The sequence below is a fragment of the Crinia signifera genome, chromosome 4, assembly GCF_055691185.1.
Source record: "Crinia signifera chromosome 4, ASM5569118v1, whole genome shotgun sequence".
Classification (NCBI taxonomy): domain Eukaryota; kingdom Metazoa; phylum Chordata; class Amphibia; order Anura; family Myobatrachidae; genus Crinia; species Crinia signifera.
The window spans coordinates 28,793,159-28,814,359 of NC_139220.1; the positions used below are offsets into that span (position 1 = coordinate 28,793,159).

The 21,201-nt window shown below is 48.1% G+C and overlaps 1 protein-coding gene across 1 annotated transcript; it reads left to right on the forward strand.

The window, feature by feature from the left end:
• The first annotated feature begins 506 nt into the window (after positions 1 to 506).
• On the forward strand, positions 507 to 18,933 carry PCDH12 (protocadherin 12). The gene is made up of 4 exons (XM_083181488.1): positions 507 to 4,133; positions 10,611 to 10,702; positions 12,550 to 12,704; positions 16,461 to 18,933. Exons 1-4 carry the CDS (start codon positions 1,227 to 1,229, stop codon positions 16,820 to 16,822), a joined length of 3,516 nt encoding a protein of 1,171 aa, XP_083037614.1. The 5' UTR covers positions 507 to 1,226; the 3' UTR covers positions 16,823 to 18,933.
• Positions 18,934 to 21,201: the final 2,268 nt, after the last annotated feature.

Here is a 21,201-nt window from a genome sequence, read left to right on the forward strand (position 1 = left end):
CCTGGCCAGCGATTTTCACAGTGGACGCTATTGAAAGCCATCCAACCCATCGCTCATCTGCTGGTAATACCAGCAGATGGGTGGTGGCCGGCAATCATGCAGGAGCGCGCATCTGCGATCATCGCTGCACCATACACAATGATCGGCTTTTGAGCTAAAAGCAGCTCAAACTGTAAAAGTGAGCTGCTTTCAGCTCAAATTCGCTCAGTGTGTATTTGCCTTTACACCTAAAGGGACCTACACACAGGGAGATGTTGCTGAGTGATCTGAGCAATGTAGATCGCTCAGCAAGATCACTTAGCACCCGGCGATGTGTCTGCGCTGTGTGCTGAGTGATCTACAAGGGTCACTGTTCTCCAGTGAGAACACTACAGCCCCTACACACGGAGCAATGTATGGGGTATATTCTATGCAATCTAGTGAGAAAATGCCCTAAAATCGCCCCATGCGTAGGCCCCATCAGTCTTTAAATTTAATTTCTTTCTTATCTGTCCTATCTGTATCCCTATGTTTTTTACACCATATCAGCATATACCATCTCCCTCAAAAGCTTTTGGAGGCATTTCTGTTTGTAAACTGAGTCTTCTTATCTCTCCTTTCATTTGTTCTATGGGAATGTCTCCAAACAGGATTATCTGATGGTAACTAAACTCCCAGTCTTCTTATCACAGCCACTAAATCATTCCCAACAGGATTCCTGTAATAGGACCCTGGGAATCTTGGTTATTAATGGTAAAACTAAGATTACTGTTGTATAGAATACGGTCAGGAAACTGATTGTTTTACAGTTTATTGAAGTTCCATTTGGAAAATGTGGGGTTAATGGAGCATTGTACATTAACTGGCTTTAGAGTTCCTTCCTCATCCCTCTTCCTGTAGGAGGACGGCAGCTTTCCCTGTGAAAACATAGTAACTTATAACTGTCTGTCATATCACTCCTCCCCGAGTAACTGTGCATTTTTGTTCTTCGCTGGAAACCTACACAACCTTTCCTCTGGTCACACTGAAGGGTGTAAATGTCAGGAGCGCTGGCTGTCCCCTCTTCAGACCGAGTCTGTGCTGCAGGCACTATGCCTGGCAGATCAAAGCAGCCTTAACAAGCATACCAATGTAGCAGGATAAAGAAAGGATTGAGGACCTTCTGCTGAACCTTCCCGGATCATTTTCGTGGGGACGTAGCCTCAAGTCATCTGTTTTGCACTGCATTGGATTTCATCTAAGGAGCCATGGATATGATCCTTAATTTCATCAACCAATTCTACACTCTTCTTCTTATTTGTTCCATCAACAGAAGTCATTGCCAAAATACAGCATCTTTAATGGTGAGGTTCCGCATTCAAGAGGAAGTACCTATTGGTACAATCATTGGGCACATATCTGATGTACCTGGCTGGACAGAGGATGCTAATGAGGAATACCAGCTTATTAAGGAGTCCAACTTATTTCCAGTTCAAGTGGGTTCAAGAAATGGATCTATAATAACTACAGGACGTTTGGACAGAGAAAGGCTATGTCAGATTCATGGACATTGCATCTTGTCTTTTAATGTCCTGCCAACCAAGGCCTTGTCATTAGTCCATGTTGAGATAGAGGTTCTGGACATCAATGACAATGAACCAACATTTCCGAAACTGGAACTGGAAATAGAGATCTCAGAGAGTGCTTCTCTACGCACAAGGATCCCCCTGGATAGAGCTTGGGATCCTGATAGTGGCAGCAATGGAGTGAAACTATATACACTCTCTCCCAATGAGCACTTCACTTTGGATATTACCTCTGGTTCTGATGGGATCAAGCATCCAGAACTGGTTGTTGTAAAGGAACTGGATAGAGAATTGCAATCTTCCTTCCATCTAGTATTAACAGCATTGGATGGCGGGATTCCACAAAAATCAAGTACCACACAGGTTAATATTAATATATTGGACTCTAATGATAATAGCCCCACATTCGGAGAAAGTTCTGTTGTTCTAGAAGTCTCAGAAGACACTTCACCAGGTACACTTCTGATAAATCTGACGGCCACTGATCCAGATCAAGGTCCAAATGGAGATATAGAATTTTCATTTAGTAAACACACTCCCCACCATGTCCTCAGCATGTTCAGTCTTGACCCGAAATTGGGTGGCATTACCCTAAGACAATCACTTGACCATGAAGATAGGCGCTCTTATGAACTGGATGTGCAAGCCAAGGATTTGGGCCCTAACCCTATCCCTACTCACTGCAAGGTAGTCATTAAGGTTCTAGATATTAATGACAATGCACCTGATATCAAAGTCACTTGGGCGTCTCAAGATTCTCCAGAGATTGTAGTTTCTGAGGCTGTTCCACTGGGCAGTTTTGTAGCTCTGGTTATGGCCAATGATCCTGATTCAGGTAGAAATGGGCAGGTACATTGTCATTTAATTCAAGACCATGGACATTTTCTGTTACAGAAAGCTAATGGCAATAGCTACATTTTGGTAACCAATGCCATACTAGACAGGGAGAAGTTGGAGCAATATGACTTAACCATCCAAGCTAAAGATCAAGGGGAGCCCTCGTTCTCAGCTGAAAAATCCTTGAAAATCCGTGTTAGTGATGCCAATGACAATCCTCCCATCTTTGAAAAGATAAACTATGATGTCTCTCTATTAGAAAACAGTCATCCTCTTACTCATCTCCTTTCTGTAAATGCTCAAGATGCTGATCAAGGAGACAATGCAGAGGTCACATATAAAATTATTGAATCCGTCATCTCAGGTACACCAATATCAACATATGTATCTATACACGCTAGGACTGGTGAGATTGTTGTACTTAAGACTATAGATTATGAGGAAATTAAAGAAATAACATTTTTAGTTCAAGCAGAAGATAATGGTGATCCCAGGCTTAGTAGCAATACTTCAGTCAAGGTACATGTGAGGGACCAAAATGACAACAGTCCATTAATTGTGCAACCACAGCTTAAAAGAGGTTCTGCAAGTATTACTGTTCTAGTGAATGCAGAGACTGGTTACTTTCTTTCTACCATGGAAGTTGCCCATTCGGAAGCCTTGGGATATACTTCGGATGAGATATTATCAGAGACTGCAAAACTCAACAAACACCCAATATTTCAAATGGTAGCAACTGATGCAGACTCTGGTGACAATGCCAAACTTCTATACCAATTAGCAGATGATCACCTGGGTTTGTTTGCTGTGGATGAACATCTTGGGCATATATACATAAATGCTACCAATGCCAGCTATCTTATTGGTTCCACACTGGACTTGAAGGTCACTGTTAGAGATGGTGGAATCCCTTTTCGGGAAACAAAGGCCCTTCTTCGGGTAATGTTTAGTAGCCATTTGGACCACCTGAGGAATTCAGCAAGTGAAACCAATGGAAAGCTTAGCTTGTCCATGGTAATTGTTATCTGTCTGGCTGTTCTTCTGGCTATATGTCTCTTAATTTTGGCACTTATTATGTCCTTTTGTCGAGTGGATAAGAAAGACAACAGAGCTTATAACTGTAGGGAGGAAGAATCGTCTTATAGAAAGCAGCCTAAGAGGCCTCAAAGGCAAATCCAAAAGGCAGATATCCAAGTGGTTCCTGTACTTAGAGGTCGGCAGCAACACCCGGCTACACCAGGTGATGAGGCCAAGCCATTTCCTGTGCCAGATGGCAGCCAGGAGACATTAGAGGACAAACCTCTCCATACTCCTTTCCATCTTACACCGACTCTTTATCGCACACTAAGGAACCAGCATAATCATGAAGCTCTCCTTGATGATATTTTAGATTTAGAGCAACCATACTCTCTACCACCGGCTGTTTGCCGAACTTTGCAGTACCAGAGACAGAGAAGTTGCTCAAGAGAAAATCTCCAAGACCCTTATGGAACTCTTCCCGCAAGTAATAAAACATTAAAGAATCCTGGAAGCCCTCAAATAAGAGTCCCAAACGATATCACCAGTTCATCCGAACCCATGATTTACAACGGGGGAGATTTCTCACCAGCCACTTCCCCCACATTGAGACGGCAAAAGAATGTAGAGCAGTCTTCCAAGGAGCAGATCCTCAGAAGTCTGGTGCGTTTATCCATGGTAGCACTGGCTGAGAAGGAAGCGGTGGAACTTACAATGCAGTCACCACACATACAGGTAAATAATAGTTATTAGCATAATCATTTGGCTCTATTCTCTGTTGAAGTATTTTTTTTTTTACCTATACTTTCCTTATCTCATATGTTTATATAGTTTTTAGTTCCAGTGAGTTACCATTCTATGGAGTAAATGCAATAGGGTCTGATTGGCTGGAGGTCCAGTATTTCGTCTTAGAATGGCCATATTTTTAAAGCAGCGATCTTTTACAAGGCAAAACTAATACCCCTTTCCCACTGCAGGCTTTACACGTGTAAATGCCGTTTTTTTAGCCTTTTTAAACGGCTAGAGCTGCAGTGGGAAAGCTCCAGGTTGCTTTACACGGGTAACAAATACCGGTTTTTGTTACCCGTGTAAAAAGCAGTGTTTTTAACGTGTAATAGCCGTTTTTTCGGCAGTGGGAAAGGGGTAGCCCTTTACCCGTTAAAAAAAAAACGGCATGGGGTCCCCCCCCACTGCCGAAACCAGCACCAGGCTGAAGGAGCCGGGGCTGGTAATAAAAAATCAGGAAACCCGACAAATAGGGGTTCCCTGATTTTTTACAACCAGCCCCAGGCTCCAGGTCCGGGGCTGGTTCCCAAAATACGGGGGACAAAATGACTAGGGGTCCCCCGTATTTTAAGAACCAGCCCCAGGCACAACCAGCCAGCAGGGTAATGCCACAGCCGGGGGACACTTATGATATAAGTTCCCGCGGCCAAAGCATTAACCCTACCGACCAGTCAGCCTGGCCAGGGGCCCTGGGGGAGTGGGGACCCCCCCAATAAAGGGGTCCCCCCCCTCCAGGACTTACCTGACCAGGCTGAAGCCTGGTGCTGTCCCCGGTGACCCTGGAGCGGTGGTCACCGGGCTGATGGTATTGTGTAAAAAATAGAATAAAAACCATTGTCTTTTACTGGTGAACTATGAGTCCCAGCAAGCCTCCCCCGCAAGCTGGGACTTGGAGAACCACAAGTCCCAGCCTGCGGGGCATTAAAGGGCCCGCTGGGTCTTGTAGTTCCACAGTAAAAGAAAGAGTTAAATAAACACACTGACACACGTGAAAAATAAAAGTTTAATACATACATAACACATACATACTGATACTTACCTATCTTGAGCCCGTAGGTAGCCCTGGTCCTGATGTCCTGGTCCGTGTCGGCGTCTGTATCCAGTCGACATCCCTGTCGGCGACGGCGTCGGCGGTCCGGAGTCCGAAGAAATCCATTTGGGAAGCTGTGGAAGGAAATCCTACTCACCTGTCCCAGCGCGACGTAGTCCAGGTAAGGTCTTTGCAAAAAAAACAAACCGACACCCGAACCAAGCGGACACAGCTGAGAGCCGCACGGTGTTTACATCGTGCGGCTCCGCCCCCGAATGCCGCTATTGGCCGCCTTGCGGCCTAGCGGCCAATCAGGAGCCGCTAGGCCGCAAGGCGGCCAATAGCGGCATTCGGGAGGCGGAGCCGCACGATGTAAACACCGTGCGGCTCTCAGCTGTGTCCGCTTGGTTCGGGTGTCGGTTTGTTTTTTTTGCAAAGACCTTACCTGGACTACGTCGCGCTGGGACAGGTGAGTAGGATTTCCTTCCACAGCTTCCCAAATGGATTTCTTCGGACTCCGGACCGCCGACGCCGTCGCCGACAGGGATGCCGACTGGATACAGACGCCGACACGGACCAGGACATCAGGACCAGGGCTACCTACGGGCTCAAGATAGGTAAGTATCAGTATGTATGTGTTATGTATGTATTAAACTTTTATTTTTCACGTGTGTCAGTGTGTTTATTTAACTCTTTCTTTTACTGTGGAACTACAAGACCCAGCGGGCCCTTTAATGCCCCGCAGGCTGGGACTTGTGGTTCTCCAAGTCCCAGCTTGCGGGGGAGGCTTGCTGGGACTCATAGTTCACCAGTAAAAGACAATGGTTTTTATTCTATTTTTTACACAATACCATCAGCCCGGTGACCACCGCTCCAGGGTCACCGGGGACAGCACCAGGCTTCAGCCTGGTCAGGTAAGTCCTGGAGGGGGGGGACCCCTTTATTGGGGGGGTCCCCACTCCCCCAGGGCCCCTGGCCAGGCTGACTGGTCGGTAGGGTTAATGCTTTGGCCGCGGGAACTTATATCATAAGTGTCCCCCGGCTGTGGCATTACCCTGCTGGCTGGTTGTGCCTGGGGCTGGTTCTTAAAATACGGGGGACCCCTAGTCATTTTGTCCCCCGTATTTTGGGAACCAGCCCCGGACCTGGAGCCTGGGGCTGGTTGTAAAAAATCAGGGAACCCCTATTTGTCGGGTTTCCTGATTTTTTATTACCAGCCCCGGCTCTTTCAGCCTGGTGCTGGTTACGGCAGTGGGGGGGACCCCACGCCGTTTTTTTTTTTTAAATTCTCCCCCCCCCCCCCCCCTATCTTTACACTGCTTAAACGGGTTTTTAAACGGGTAAGTGTGAATGTGACAAAAACAGCTTTTAAACGGTAATTTACCGTTTAAAAGCTGCAGTGGGAAAGAGTCTTTATGGCTCTTACCCGTTTAAAGACCCGTTTAAAAAAAACGGGTCTTTACCCGTGTAGGCAGTGGGAAAGCAGCATTAGTTGTTTTTTCTTTGTAAATGGTTGCTGCTTGAAAAATACGGTCAATGGATGAAATCCCAGACCTCCAGCCACTCGGGCCCTATTACATTTACTCCTACCCATCATATATACATATACACATACATTTTCTAATAAATGCACAGTAACGGTACTCTCATTAGGCTTAATTATATTAAGATATGAGTTCTATTGAAGATGGCATGTTGCCTATAGGAACCAATCAGATTCTATTTATTAGAATCTGATTGGTTGCTATGGGCAACATCCTACAGTATCTTCAATAGAACTCATATCTTAATAAATTTACCCCATTGTGCTTAATGGAGGAATTTTCCCACATGATTTACTGGAATGGGATCATTGGACAGACAAGCATTAGGTCGACACCACTAGGTCGACATGCATGAAGGTCAACATGGGGTTCGGTCGACATGGGCACGGTCAACAGTCAAAAGGTCGACATGGGGTTTTTCAACCCCATATCGACATGGGCACCAAAACAGTCGACATGGACACCCCGAAACGTAGTACTCGCTACACTCTCAATGCTTCAGGCACGGTGCCTCGCTGCGCTTGCCACAGTATTGTATCCTCTCTCCACGCCCTAGTGCAGGGCAGGGCAACACCGGCCCTCCAGATGTTAATGAACTACACATCCCAGGATGCTTTGCATTAGTTTTGCTATGTGGCCATGCTGAAACTGATGCAAGGCATCCTGGGATGTGTAGTTCATTAACATCTGGAGGGCCGGTGTTGCCCAGCCCTGCCCTAGTGGATGGTAGGGCATGAAAAACCACCTGTCGGTACCAAAAACAGTGAAAAACCATATGTCGACCTAACACCATGTCGACCTTCATGCATGTTGACCTAATGCTTGGTGACCCAGTGACCGTATCCCGATTAACTACAATATATAGGTTGTATTAATTATGAATATTCTCCAGTGATGCTATATAAATGCATTATAGCATAAACCCCATAACTAGCTGGGTGTCAGCTGTCTGCGAGACTGATGGACTATATTTTGCTTTGGTTTCTTAATAATTCCATGTTGGTTTTATCTAGAGGTTATCCAGTTGTGGATCTCTAGATGTCATGGAATAAACCGGTTCCAGCTATCCCCATGAGGACTCTCCAGTTGTACTACAAATCTCATCATGCCATGAATATTCCGGCATTGTCCCCTGGGCCTTCTAGTGCCAGCTAAATGTTTTGGCTAAGCCTGGTTACTGTTCTGTGTCCCAGTGGAGTTATATCATTAGCAGACTAGAATAAAAGGAACCTAGGCAGCATGGAAGGTGTAGTGGTTAGCATTACTGTCCAGCAGGGCCGCCACCATTACTATTACTTAGCAGCCCCCCCCCCCCATTACTATTACTTAGCAGTGGTGGCGGCGGCGCAGCATCTTCTCCCTCCGGGGCTCGGAGCACTCACTGTACAGTGCAGCCTGCAGAGCTGCACTGTGTATTGTGCGCACCTGGCCGCCGGGTGGGGGATACTGTGCGGGTGGGGGGTGTGTGGTGCCATGCCACTGTGGGCAGCTGCCCAGGCACCTGCAGAGGCCGGGGCCTGGGACAGCTGTACCCCTGGCACCCCCCTGTCGGCGGCCCTGCTGTCTAGGGTTCTATTCCCACCACCTACTGTATGTGAAGTTTGTATCTCCCCCCTGTGATTGTGTAGGTTTCCTCTGGGCACTCCAGGTTCCCCCTACAACCTAAATATGTGCTGGCAGGTTAATTTGCTCTTAATATTAACCCTGGTGTATATCTGGTAGGAGACACTGGGTATAATGGGCAGATATCCTCTGTGCAGCGTTGTATAATTATATGGGAATAATAGGAGATATAATCACTGCTTCAGTCATTTCAATCATTGAATTCTTATGTACATTCTAGAGGGAGAATATTAAACCAAAGCAAAAAGAACCATACAGTCAGGGAAGTCTGATGCACAGGGGTGTGACGTGTATTTTCCCTTAGCTATATATGTATAATATAAAAGCATCTGCCTGATGGCTGTCTTAGGCATATGATGCAAATTGGAGTGGGTTGTGAATCAGTAGGTCAACAGCAGTTGGTTGCCAGGCTAAAGGTCGACATGAAAATGGTGGACACAGGCAAAGGTTTTTTGGTGTCTCTGTCAAAATCTGCAGACACGGACACTGTATAACAGTGGTGTCAAACTGATGGCCCTCCAGCTGTTGTGGAACTACACTTCCCAACGTGCCCTGCAACAGTTTTTGCAATCCATTATATAAAATCTGTGGCAGGGCATGCTGGGATGTGTAGTTCCACAACTGCTATTGTGCTGTGAGTTTGACACCAGTGCTGTATAAGTATACCGCGTCCCCTCTCTGCGCTTGCCATGCTTCTGGCGTGGTGCCTCACTGCTCTCGGCATACTATTATAATCTAACGCTATGCCCACTTACTGTAGATCGTGAAGTAAGAACGGTTTAGAAAAAAAATCATGAAAAACATGTCAACCTTTTCCTGTTCACCATTTTCATGTGTTTTTCTGTTGCCTGCCGACAAATAGTGGTAGCCTATTGGCTGCTGACCTAATTACTGTCCACCAAACGACCGGATCCCATTGGAATATGTGTAATGTCCACAATGGTTGGACCGCACTGTATGCAGCAGGAGCCAATCATCTCCTGTGTTTATTTGTAGAGCGCTGTTGACAACGTCTCTTCTTGCAGTGGTTCGGAAGTCAGTGCTTAACCTGTAACAACAAACTGGCTACTATCTGTAGCAAAATACTAACAGTCACCCAGCTTTCATTGGCTAGTGAGCGTAACATCTGCTGGAAATACATGTATTACTTGGAGCCCGTACACATCCTGCCAAACAATGTCTGCGTCCAGGTGTCGCGGCTGCGTCCGTATTATACCATCACATCTGCCAATGGTATCTGTCCTACCTTCTGCCACAGACTTACAGTAGTTTAGTTATTTGACTTTGTACTGTAGTTATCTTGCCGTAGTCTTTGAATTAGCCCCTATGTTCTATAGCTGAGTTGGCCACTAATCAGCGCACAGAGCATACCGTACACATCGTGCATGCATGACGGTGAATGCAGAAAATGCGTATGGCTCATAAGCCCAATGTGGCTGGATATTGACTGACAGGTAGCCGGCGTTTAGGGGGTGGTAACCTGGTTTATGGGTGTGGTCAAAAAACACAGACATGTCCAGGTATTTTTAAAGAGAGCTTGTGACCTCAGCGATGACCACTTCCAGCCTGTCTCAGCCGCAGATTAAGGGAATGGTCTGAGTTAAACTGGCCATACACGATTTGGGTTCTTTGCACCCGATTCCGACAGATCCGGACCAGAAATCGGGTGAAAAACGACCAAGTTCTATGTGCCTAACCTCCGATTCTGATCTGATACGCGGTCCCTTGTGCGTCAGATCTGGAGATCACAAGTGCTGCCCATAAGATTTGTCAGATCGGGTCACGTACGATACCTCGGGTTAGTGTATGGGGTCCTTTACTCACATTCGCACAGATGGCAAAACTGTTCGATGGTTTGAAAATTGAGTATGAGTTTGCAAGTGGATAGCGATTATCGATCCATTCGCATTTCTCCCACGGCTAACACTGAGCATACACCACTTTTTCAGCCTGTAGTGTTCCTAACCCCCGAACTAAGGGGGTTAAGAAATGTCCATCAAATCCCGCCTGGCGATTGGCAAATGCTGGGCCGTCCATCTTCTGTAGGGTAAGTATGAAAAACATGGCTACATCGTGTGTGTTGTGTGGGTCTCCATGGGGCTCAGGGGGACGTGTGCCCCATGCACACTGCACCCATTATAAAAACGTCACTGCCTTCAAGCACCTCACAGACTATATGTCATCATGTCTCTTCTTCCTCAATCCTCACAGGCTTTTTTCTTTTTACAGCAAATTTCTCAGCTACTGTCTCTGCTTCACCAAGGACAAGTACATCCTAAGACACTGCACAGAGGAAACAAGTACTCCTCCAAGGCTGGCAGGTAACACAGCATCATTAACGGTTGAAGATATGAAGTATTGGAATCAGTAGTACCCCTTTCAGACATACGGCAAAATCCCGGGATTTTTCACGTGCACAATCCCGGGACTAGGGTATGTCTGAAAGGCTCTACCCGGGATTTTAGTTCTCTAAAATCCTGGGTCCTGCGCACCTGCAATGGACCCGGGATTTTTAAAAACCTGGGTTTGAACCAGGTCTAAAATCCCGGGTAGTATGTCTGAAAGGGGTATTAGTAGTTCGTACCATGTTCTCTTATTCTTTTAAGGCAGACATGTCCACACTGTGGCCCTCCAGTTGTTGTGAAACTACACATCCCAGCATGCCTTGCCATAGCTTTAGCATTCCCGATAAGCAATACTGTGGCAAGGCACGATGGGACTTGTAGTTTCACAACAGCTGGAGGGCCATAGTTTGGATGTGCCTGTCTTAAGGGAATCTCTATACTCAGGGCCTGATTAAGAGGTGAACATTAATGGCACCTCCGCACTCTTTGCAGCAGCTGCACAAATATATGCAAATGCTCTCCCCTGCAATCTGAAGCCTTCCCAGTCGCCGCCCCCAAATAATAGCAGCATGTCGATCATGCTGTGGCTTTCGGGGAGCTGAGACTGATGTCCACAGCGCAGTAAACACTTCTGCCCAGGGTGACACCAAAAAGCTTTCACCAATTATTGTTTCAGATCATTATTCAACTTATTTGGTGTGTGAGTTGTTTACATTTCGCCAGTGGGTGTACCGTCTTCGTATATTGAGCTGCGACTGGTGTTGCAGGGCCAGATGCACAGTGCACCTCCTGTATATACGCAGAAAATAGTGAGATAATCAAAATAGTGCCCACCTCTGATTGGCCCCTCTAAAACTGCTTAGGGGGGAACATTTTTAGCCTTTTACTATTTTGATTTGTAATAGCTGATGGGATCCAGTTCGGGAGGGGGGGGGGAATTATGTGATTTGCATAGTCACAGCCCCATAGTGACATCAGCTTCTACGTATAATTATATAGGATGCACTTTATAAATGTTACTTCCAAGCTGATTGGTTGCCATGGGCAATTCTTCACTGGTTCATGAATAGTAGTGTGATGTGCAAATCATGTGATCACATGCCCCGCCCACTTCACTGGGTGGGAATATAGGGGGGTAATTCTGATTGACTCTCTAAGCAACGAAAATTTGCTGCTTAGCGAGCCATGTAACGCCGCCTGCACGGATGCCCCACCCCCCGCCACCATTTCCCCCTTGCAACCATGCGAGGGGATGTGTAACACATCCCCTCACATGCCGCCGCTGCAGGAGAAATCAATCGATGGTCCCCGACCATCGGATGATTTCTCCTACCGTTGCAAATAAAAGTTAATCTCTACTGACTTTTATTTGCGGCCACCGGGACGAAGACAGGGTGGGAGGCTGACTTCATGTGACCACAGCCACCAACCCCCGGCAGGTATCGGCCTATCCACTTAAAATCCATAAAACGCTGGGGGTTCCCATGGCCCAGCGCCTCCCCCGTCCGTCTCTCCCTCCCCACTGCGAACGACCCAGCGAGTGAGTAACCATTCGGATCATGACTAGTGACCCGGAATCGGCCCCATAGTCTGCATGCCTGTGTACCTATGCTGCAGAGAGGGCATCAGAACCTAATAGAGATGTATATATAGATATATGTGTGTGTATGTATAGCGCTTACTATGAACTACAGTGAGCATAGCATTTTCCTGAGTACGCTCTGATTATGCCAGTGGTGACACCTTTGGGGATGGCACATGCCTTCTAGTCCCATAGACAGCGACTTTGTTAAATAGATATTGATCTTGTTTTGCTTTATTAGATCTCCTGGGCAGGATGTGGACTGGCAGAGCACAAAGGACAGCGGGCATGGTGAGAGCGAGGCAGGGGACCTGGACTCGGAGTCAGGGGGTGATCTCACTGCCAGCCACCAGCTACTGGAGGACAATCTGGAGTCTATCCTGGGACCTTGTGTGGGTGAGTGACAGTCATGTAACAGAAAACACACAGGACCTGATGCACATGTAGGCACTAATACTGGGACGCCCGATTGGCTGTGATGCTAACGCACTGCTTTTAGTATAAAGGCGCCCCATAGGTCACGCCATGGGACTGTGGGCCTGATTATGGATCTGCTGTCCACGTCGCAGAGTACCGATGTTCGCATGTGCAGTACCCATACTGAGCATGTGCAGGACCCATACTGAGCATGTGCAGTACCCATACTGAGCATGTGCAGGACCCATACTGAGCATGTGCAGTACGGTTCCTGTGTCATCGGAAGCCAAGCAGCTGCCAGTTGATTGACAGACTGGGGATGGGGTGGCGATGTCCTCCGTTTCCTCTACAGATTTGTGTTGTGTCTGTTTTGGAGGAGGGCCCACGCCAGGATTTCCTTCTTCCGACAGAGATTTCCTGGCTTGATTCCATGTGTCACACAGCCGGCCGTTGAATTCGTAATTGTTCCAATGCTGCGAGTGGATCATAAATGCAAGCAGGAGGCATCTACTTCAACAAGGCTCTACCTGCTGCGTTATCCTATCAATGCATCACTATGGCTTCCAAGTATGTGGCAACGATGCTAAATCCAACGACATCTGAATCAGGCCCATTGCACCAGCCTCTATGGAGGTGCACAATATCCATCGGAACATGGTCGATGGTGTCAGTGCAATGGCTGCAAAAGCCACCGTTGCTGATGGCGTTGCTGTCACTGATGGCGTTGCTGATGGTTAATTACACCCACCCCTCCCCCTCATTCCCGAAATTGCTGCTCAATGCATTCAAATGTTCCTCGTCCCCAAGCATGAACCATTGGGATGGCTCAGAGATATATGTGCAGACTTATTGGCCGCTTGCATCTGACTCTGCTCCGAATCAGGCCCATAAAGTTTGTAAGGGGAGAGGGAAGGATCAATGCAAAAGATGCTTCTATCTCGTTCCCAGAAATGAGTAGCATGGAAGATCTGTATAGCACATGGGTCCACCTACCCTGGGCACCCCAGCTAGTGTCCTGAGCAACCCCAGGGTACCACGGCACACAGTTTGGGAACCACTGTCTTGTTTCTACTCAGTATTAGCTTTAATTTGTAATAACAATGATGGGCACATATGTCCATATCACTGGTGATTATGGCCCAATCGGCCTGCAGTTTAGGTGGCGGATTCAGTATTGAATCCCGGCGGTCGGGATCCCGGCGTTCAGAATCCCGACGCCGGAATCCCGACAGCCGAAATGCCGACAGGGGGGGAGGGGGGGGCGATCCACGCTCGCCACGCTAATTTATTCTCCCTCCAGGGGTGTCGTGGACACCCCAGGAGGGAGAATGTGTCGGCATTTCGGCGGTCGGGATTCTGAACGCCGGGATCCCGACCGCCGGGATTTTAACTGCATCCCTAGGTGGCAGACTGGTTTTACAGGTGTTGATCCTGGAGCTGTAATGTGTACCCTGCTTTCTGTAGGTGTAAAGGTGCCCATACACGCTGCGTTTTGCCTGTGCGATGCACGTTCCTGCACACATAACATCGCACAGCACAAAAAAGTATGTGCAACCTGCGCTTTTAGTACTAGATTGCATCGCATCTAGTCAGGGCTGGATTAAAGCAGGGGCAAAAGGGGTCAGTACCCCTGGGCCCCCCTCTAGCTAGGGGCCCCCTGTGATTGGCATGTATTTTTTATTTTTTTTGCTAAAGGTTTTGTGCATGGGAGTGGGGTAATGCTACAGCTTCACCAGCTCTGCCAATGTGACAATGATTAATGGTGCTGAGCATCGGGAGCCAAGGCACACTGACGGCACAAGTGTGCAGTGCATTACTGGGAGTTAACACTTTGCACAAGAGGGCAGAGGCTGAGAGGTTTGTACTGAGCTCTGATTGGTGGAGCTCATTACATGTTCTCAGGCCCACGGAGGAAAGCAGCAGCAGCCTAGTCATGGGAGGGTTTTTAATCAGAGGCAGCACTGGGACTGTGAGGTCTCCTACAGAGTAAGGTGCAGAGGGACAAACACAGGATTTTCATGTGCTTATATATATATATATATATATATATATATATATAATCTCCTGCCTGCAGTTACCCATTGACTATGTGTATACTGCCTTACGCTATGTTTTGACAGTGGCCATGCAGTTTGCGGCTAGTAATGGCAAGGGCAAGGGGGCCTTCCTGTCTAAAGTGCCCCGGGCCCCCCGAAGGCTTAACCTGGCACTGCATCTAGTACAAAGAGCACGCTGCTGTAGCACGACATGCTTTTTTTTTGTACTGGAGGGTGATTCATGTTCATTTGGAACGGGGTGAATTCAGTATTTTGCTGCTTACCGAGCCAACGTGAATTAGACATGCGATGCGATCAAGTTCAAAAAGTATGCAGCAAATCCCTCTGTGTATGAGCGCCTTAAGGTAGACAATTGGGTATAATTGCAAGTGTTCTGCAAGACAACAAGGTTTGCAGATCACAAATTGTCTTTAATAGGAGACAAAATTCCAGTTTTTGTTGAATGAAGTCAACAATCTAATAAATTCTAAATATATCATAGATTTCAACACATTGTCTATTTATTTATGTTTTTTTAGGTACTTGTGTATTATTCGGGCGCCCGATACATCGCAGCACATGCCACTACTTAAGGCATGCAATGCAATTGTACCCGATTTTGAGCCTTCCCCGGGAGGAGTGTACAATTTTAATATCGCGTTGCGATGCAATTATACCCGATAATACATTGTACAGGCACCCTGATGCCTGACTACAATGTTAAATGCACCCCCATACCCAATTTTTAATTGTACACCCACCCTGATTGGTGATTACTATGTGAAATGCCCCCACCCCCCCCTGTTAACGCAACCCCAGTATGAACGCCAACCCAAAGCGTGGCGGTACGCGTCCTCCGACCTTTTCATACCCCCACTATCCACGTCGGCGTGGAGTTGATTCTATATAGTGTAGCGAGCCCGAAGCGTGGCACCCGTATTACTTCACATGTATTCCACGTCCCCTCGCGGGGCTCGCTGCGCTCCCCACGCTTCGGGCTTGGTGGCTCGCTGCGCTCGCCACACTATATGAAATCAACTCCATGCCGACGTGGGTAGTGGGGGTATGAAAAGGTCGGAGGACGCGTACCGCCGCCGCTCGCCATGCTTCGGGTTCACGTTGATACTGGGGTGGCGTTAACAATGTGGGGCCATTAAACATAGTAATCACCCATCAGGGTGGGTGTACAATCAGTCTGGGGGGGGGCATTTAACATAAGAATCAGGCATCTGGGTGCCTGTGCGATTAAAAATCGGGTCGCATCGCATGCGATATGATTGTATGCGATGCAACGCATTTTTTTTACGTGCAATGAAAAAATCGGGTGCCCGGATAATACACAAGTACCTTTTTTTATTGAAACACCATATTACATTATAGGGATATTGGGCCAGATGCACTAAGCTTCAAAAGTGATAAAATGGAGAGTGATAAACCATCAGCCAATCCACTCCTGCCTGGCATTTTTTAAACAGTCTGTGACATGGCAGGTAGGAGCTGATTGGTTGGTGGTTTATCACTCTCCATTTTATCACTTTGGCAGCTTAGTGCATCTAGCCAATTATACAATGTCAAATGCAAAATACATGAATAGTCAAATAGATAAGGTTACAAGGAAATATCCATTACTTATATTCTGTATATAGTGAAAAACAACAAGAATTACAGAACTGATTTTTTTTTTTTATGTCATGTACAGAGACCAACCGCTTTAGTGATCTAGACCCGGGATGGATAGCACGCCTCTCCTTGCCTTTAGCCAATAGCTACAAGGAGAACATCTTTACCCCAAACACACCAATCACACAGGAGCCCCCGATAAAAGCAGCAGAGAAGGATGATCTTAGAACCTTCCTAACGTTTGGTAAGGCATCAGACGGCACTCACGAGAACAGACTGGCCAGCACCTTCCTTTCCGAAATGAGTTCTCTGTTTGAGATGCTGCTGACGCAGAAAGCCGAGTCTCATGGAAATACAGCTTCCGAGGTGCTGATGAGACTTTCCGCTTGCAGCAAGACACTGGGAAACGATAGTACTAAAAGTGATGGCACCAGAAACTAGCCAGAAGCCTGGAACGGGGCGTCAACATAGACAATTGGACTATAAGCCCCTAGTATTGACCGTCCATTATCTTGTGTATAAATAGGACAGTTATAAACATTTATGTTGTGAAATAAATAGGTGGGGTGGGGGGGGGGGGGGTGTACAGCGTCGTCACATGACCCCTATCCAAATTATGCAAATGTTACAAGGACGTGTAATAGCATGAGATTTAGCTACTGAATTCAGGTCTTTAGTCATTTCTGGCAAATCTAGAGGAACTGGTCATTTAGAAGTACTCAATAGGCTGAGGGGGAACTTAGAATAGAACTTGGTGATGATTCTTCCGCTGGTGCTAATTGTGCACAATTCATTTGCACTACCTACAAGTTTATGTATATTGTTTATTCTGTATATAATGAGACTGGGGGGCACATTTACTACCGCATATACTTGGTGGCTTATGGGGTGTGGATTGTCGACCCCAGCTCGGTCAACACAGTTGGGTCGACAGGGTTCTAGGTCGACAATGGACTAGGTCGACAAATGCGGTAGGTCGACATGGGTTAGGTTGACAGTCAAAAGGTTGACATGGTTTTTTTTACTGTTTTTTGACCCAAATGTTGACATGGACATAATTTAAAGTGCATCGCTCGCTGCGCTCGGCACACTATTTTATTCTCCCTCCATGCCCTAGTGGATGGTAGGGCATGAAATACCACATGTCGGCTCAAAAAACCCCATGTAGTCCTTTTGACTGTCGACCTAACGTATGTATCGACCTTGAACCATGTCGACTTTCGTCCATGTCGACCTAGCTGTCTGTTGAACCAACGGTATCGACCTAATGACTGTTGACCTAATTGGGGTCGACAATTCGACCGTATCCTGGCTTATGGTGGAAGAATGGTTTCTACCCGGCTGGTGCTTTATGTGTGAAGAAGGCAACCTCTATACACTGATGCGTTATCTGATGTGAAGGCAGCACTGGTCCAGGAGGAAATACAAACAATGACGCACATATCATTGTCATGTTCCCATCTGTCATACCACATCCATGAGAAGAACATACGTGTGGAATTCACCTTTTCAGTTACCATTTCGAACTTCATCTTCTTAACAACCTAGAGGCCATACTTGCAGGGGGCTGGGTGCTGCAGTATGTTGCCCAGAGAAGAAGGACGCAGGCAGTGCCATATGGCTTGGTTGCTATACTTTACACATGTCTGGACATTTTTTTTTTACCATACCGGTCAACTGCCCCAGTTTCAGTGATGCCGGACTTTCGATGGTTGCCCTTACTAGTTTCCAGTAGTCGGTTTCCAAAGGCTGACACCAGGAAGGAGAAGCGAAGTGAGAGATGGAAGCTCAGCAGAGTTCCTTTGCATACAGATGTTTTGATGCCCACTGCACTTGAACACCTACAAACCATCGAAGGTTAAATCATCGACGGGTTAACATGCAATGGCTACCTAAACAATAGGGTGTAGCCATGCCCCCTTCCCCAATATAGGGGCACTCTGGATTTCTCAGCAGCCCAGTCAATTGATCAGTACAACCTTGCCTTTAGCAACACGCCTGTTATATTGCCAATAGATTACTCTTCTTCAGTCTCTCATTACCTTAGATATCATTGTACATACTCAATGGGGTAAGTGTATGAAGCTTGGAGAAGTGGTATCTAGCCCCATAAAGAATGGTATGTGCAAGGTGATAATGCACCAGCCAATCAGCTCCAATATGTAAATTGGCAGTTAGAAGCTGATTGGCTGGTGAACATACCATTCTTTATGGGGATAGATACCACTTCTCCAAGCTTCATACATTTACCCCTATATCCTTACATGACATGGGAAGTCATTCTGTTCTCTAGCACTTTCAGGACCCCTGATAACAGAACATGATGAGGGTTACTGTAGCTGTTTGCTATAAAGCCTGCTCATATAATGTTCTGTTGACCGGAATCCATCATGCCCGAATGGTGGGATTGCTGGGTTTAAGTTGTAAGATATGTCTTTATTTATGTTATTTATCATTGTATAACTGTTTCGAAGTTTGCTATTTTGTTTGCACTTTTTACTGTGTTGTCTGAAATAGATCATGTTCAGTTAAATAAAAACCATACAACTATATTGCGGTGAGAAGTCTTGCTGCACTAGCACACAACAAGACATCTAGTTAATAACCATCTAGGCTTTATATGATATATACTGTATACAAACATTTACCCATCTTAGGAAATTAGGGCCCTGAACTGTGTTATTCATTGTGAATTATGTAATCAGGGCCTGCTCCAGCCACTACGCATGAAAGAGAACGGTGATCCGAGAGAGAAGTCTGTGCTCCTGGGAAGTAACAGGTGGTGGAGCTGGGGATGGGTGATGTACGCTCAGAGGGGATGGGGGGTGTAAGCTCAGAGGGGCTGGCGATGGGGGGTGTAAGCTCAGAGGGGCTGGCGATGGGGGATGTACGCTCAGAGGGGCTGGCGATGGGCGATGTACGCTCAGAGGGGCTGGCGATGGGTGATGTAAGCTCAGAGGGGCTGGCGATGGGGGATGTACGCTCAGAGGGGCTGGAGATGGGTGATGTAAGCTTAGAGGGGCTGGCGATGGGCGATGTAAGCTCAGAGGGGCTGGAGATGGGTGATGTAAGCTCAGAGGGGCTGGCGATGGGGGATGTAAGCTCAGAGGGGCTGGCGATGGGCGATGTAAGCTCAGAGGGGCTGGCGATGGGCGATGTACGCTCAGAGGGGCTGGCGATGGGCGATGTACGCTCAGAGGGGCTGGCGATGGGGGATGTAAGCTCAGAGGGGCTGGCGATGGGCGATGTAAGCTCAGAGGGGCTGGAGATTGGCGATGTACGCTCAGAGGGGCTGGCGATGGGCGATGTAAGCTCAAAGGGGCTGGAGATGGGCGATGTACACTCAGAGGGGCTGGCGATGGGCGATGTACGCTCAGAGGGGCTGGAGATGGGTGATGTAAGCTCAGAGGGGCTGGCGATGGGCGATGTACGCTCAGAGGGGCTGGCGATGGGCGATGTACGCTCAGAGGGGCTGGCGATGGGAGATGTAAGCTCAGAGGGGCTGGAGATGGGTGATGTACGCTCAGAGGGGCTGGAGATGGGTGATGTACGCTCAGAGGGGCTGGAGATGGGTGATGTAAGCTCAGAGGGGCTGGAGATGGGCGATGTACGCTCAGAGGGGCTGGCGATGGGGGGTGTAAGCTCAGAGGGGCTGGAGATGGGTGGTGTAAGCTCAGAGGGGCTGGAGATGGGCGATGTACGCTCAGAGGGGCTGGAGATGGGTGATGTAAGCTCAGAGGGGCTGGAGATGGGAGATGTAAGCTCAGAGGGGCTGGCGATGGGGGATGTAAGCTCAGAGGGGCTGGCGATGGGCGATGTAAGCTCAGAGGGGCTGGAGATTGGCGATGTACGCTCAGAGGGGCTGGCGATGGGCGATGTAAGCTCAGAGGGGCTGGAGATGGGCGATGTACACTCAGAGGGGCTGGCGATGGGCGATGTACGCTCAGAGGGGCTGGAGATGGGTGATGTAAGCTCAGAGGGGCTGGCGATGGGCGATGTACGCTCAGAGGGGCTGGCGATGGGCGATGTACGCTCAGAGGGGCTGGCGATGGGAGATGTAAGCTCAGAGGGGCTGGAGATGGGTGATGTACGCTCAGAGGGGCTGGAGATGGGTGATGTACGCTCAGAGGGGCTGGAGATGGGTGATGTAAGCTCAAAGGGGCTGGAGATGGGCGATGTACGCTCAGAGGGGCTGGCGATGGGGGGTGTAAGCTCAGAGGGGCTGGAGATGGGTGGTGTAAGCTCAGAGGGGCTGGAGATGGGAGATGTAAGCTCAGAGGGGCTGGAGATGGGTGATGTACGCTCAGAGGGGCTGGAGATGGGTGATGTACGCTCAGAGGGGCTGGAGATGGGTGATGTAAGCTCAAAGGGGCTGGAGATGGGCGATGTACGCTCAGAGGGGCTGGCGATGGGGGGTGTAAGCTCAGAGGGGCTGGAGATGGGTGGTGTAAGCTCAGAGGGGCTGGAGATGGGCGATGTACGCTCAGAGGGGCTGGAGATGGGTGATGTAAGCTCAGAGGGGCTGGAGATGGGAGATGTAAGCTCAGAGGGGCTGGCGATGGGCGATGTAAGCTCAGAGGGGCTGGCGATGGGCGATGTACGCTCAGAGGGGCTGGAGATGGGCGATATACGCTCAGAGGGGCTGGCGATTGGTGATGTAAGCTTAGAGGGGCTGGCGATGGGCGATGTACGCTCAGAGGGGCTGGCGATGGGCGATGTAAGCTCAGAGGGGCTGGAGATGGGCGATGTACGCTCAGAGGGACTGGAGATGGGCGATGTACGCTCAGAGGGGCTGGCGATGGGTGATGTAAGCTTAGAGG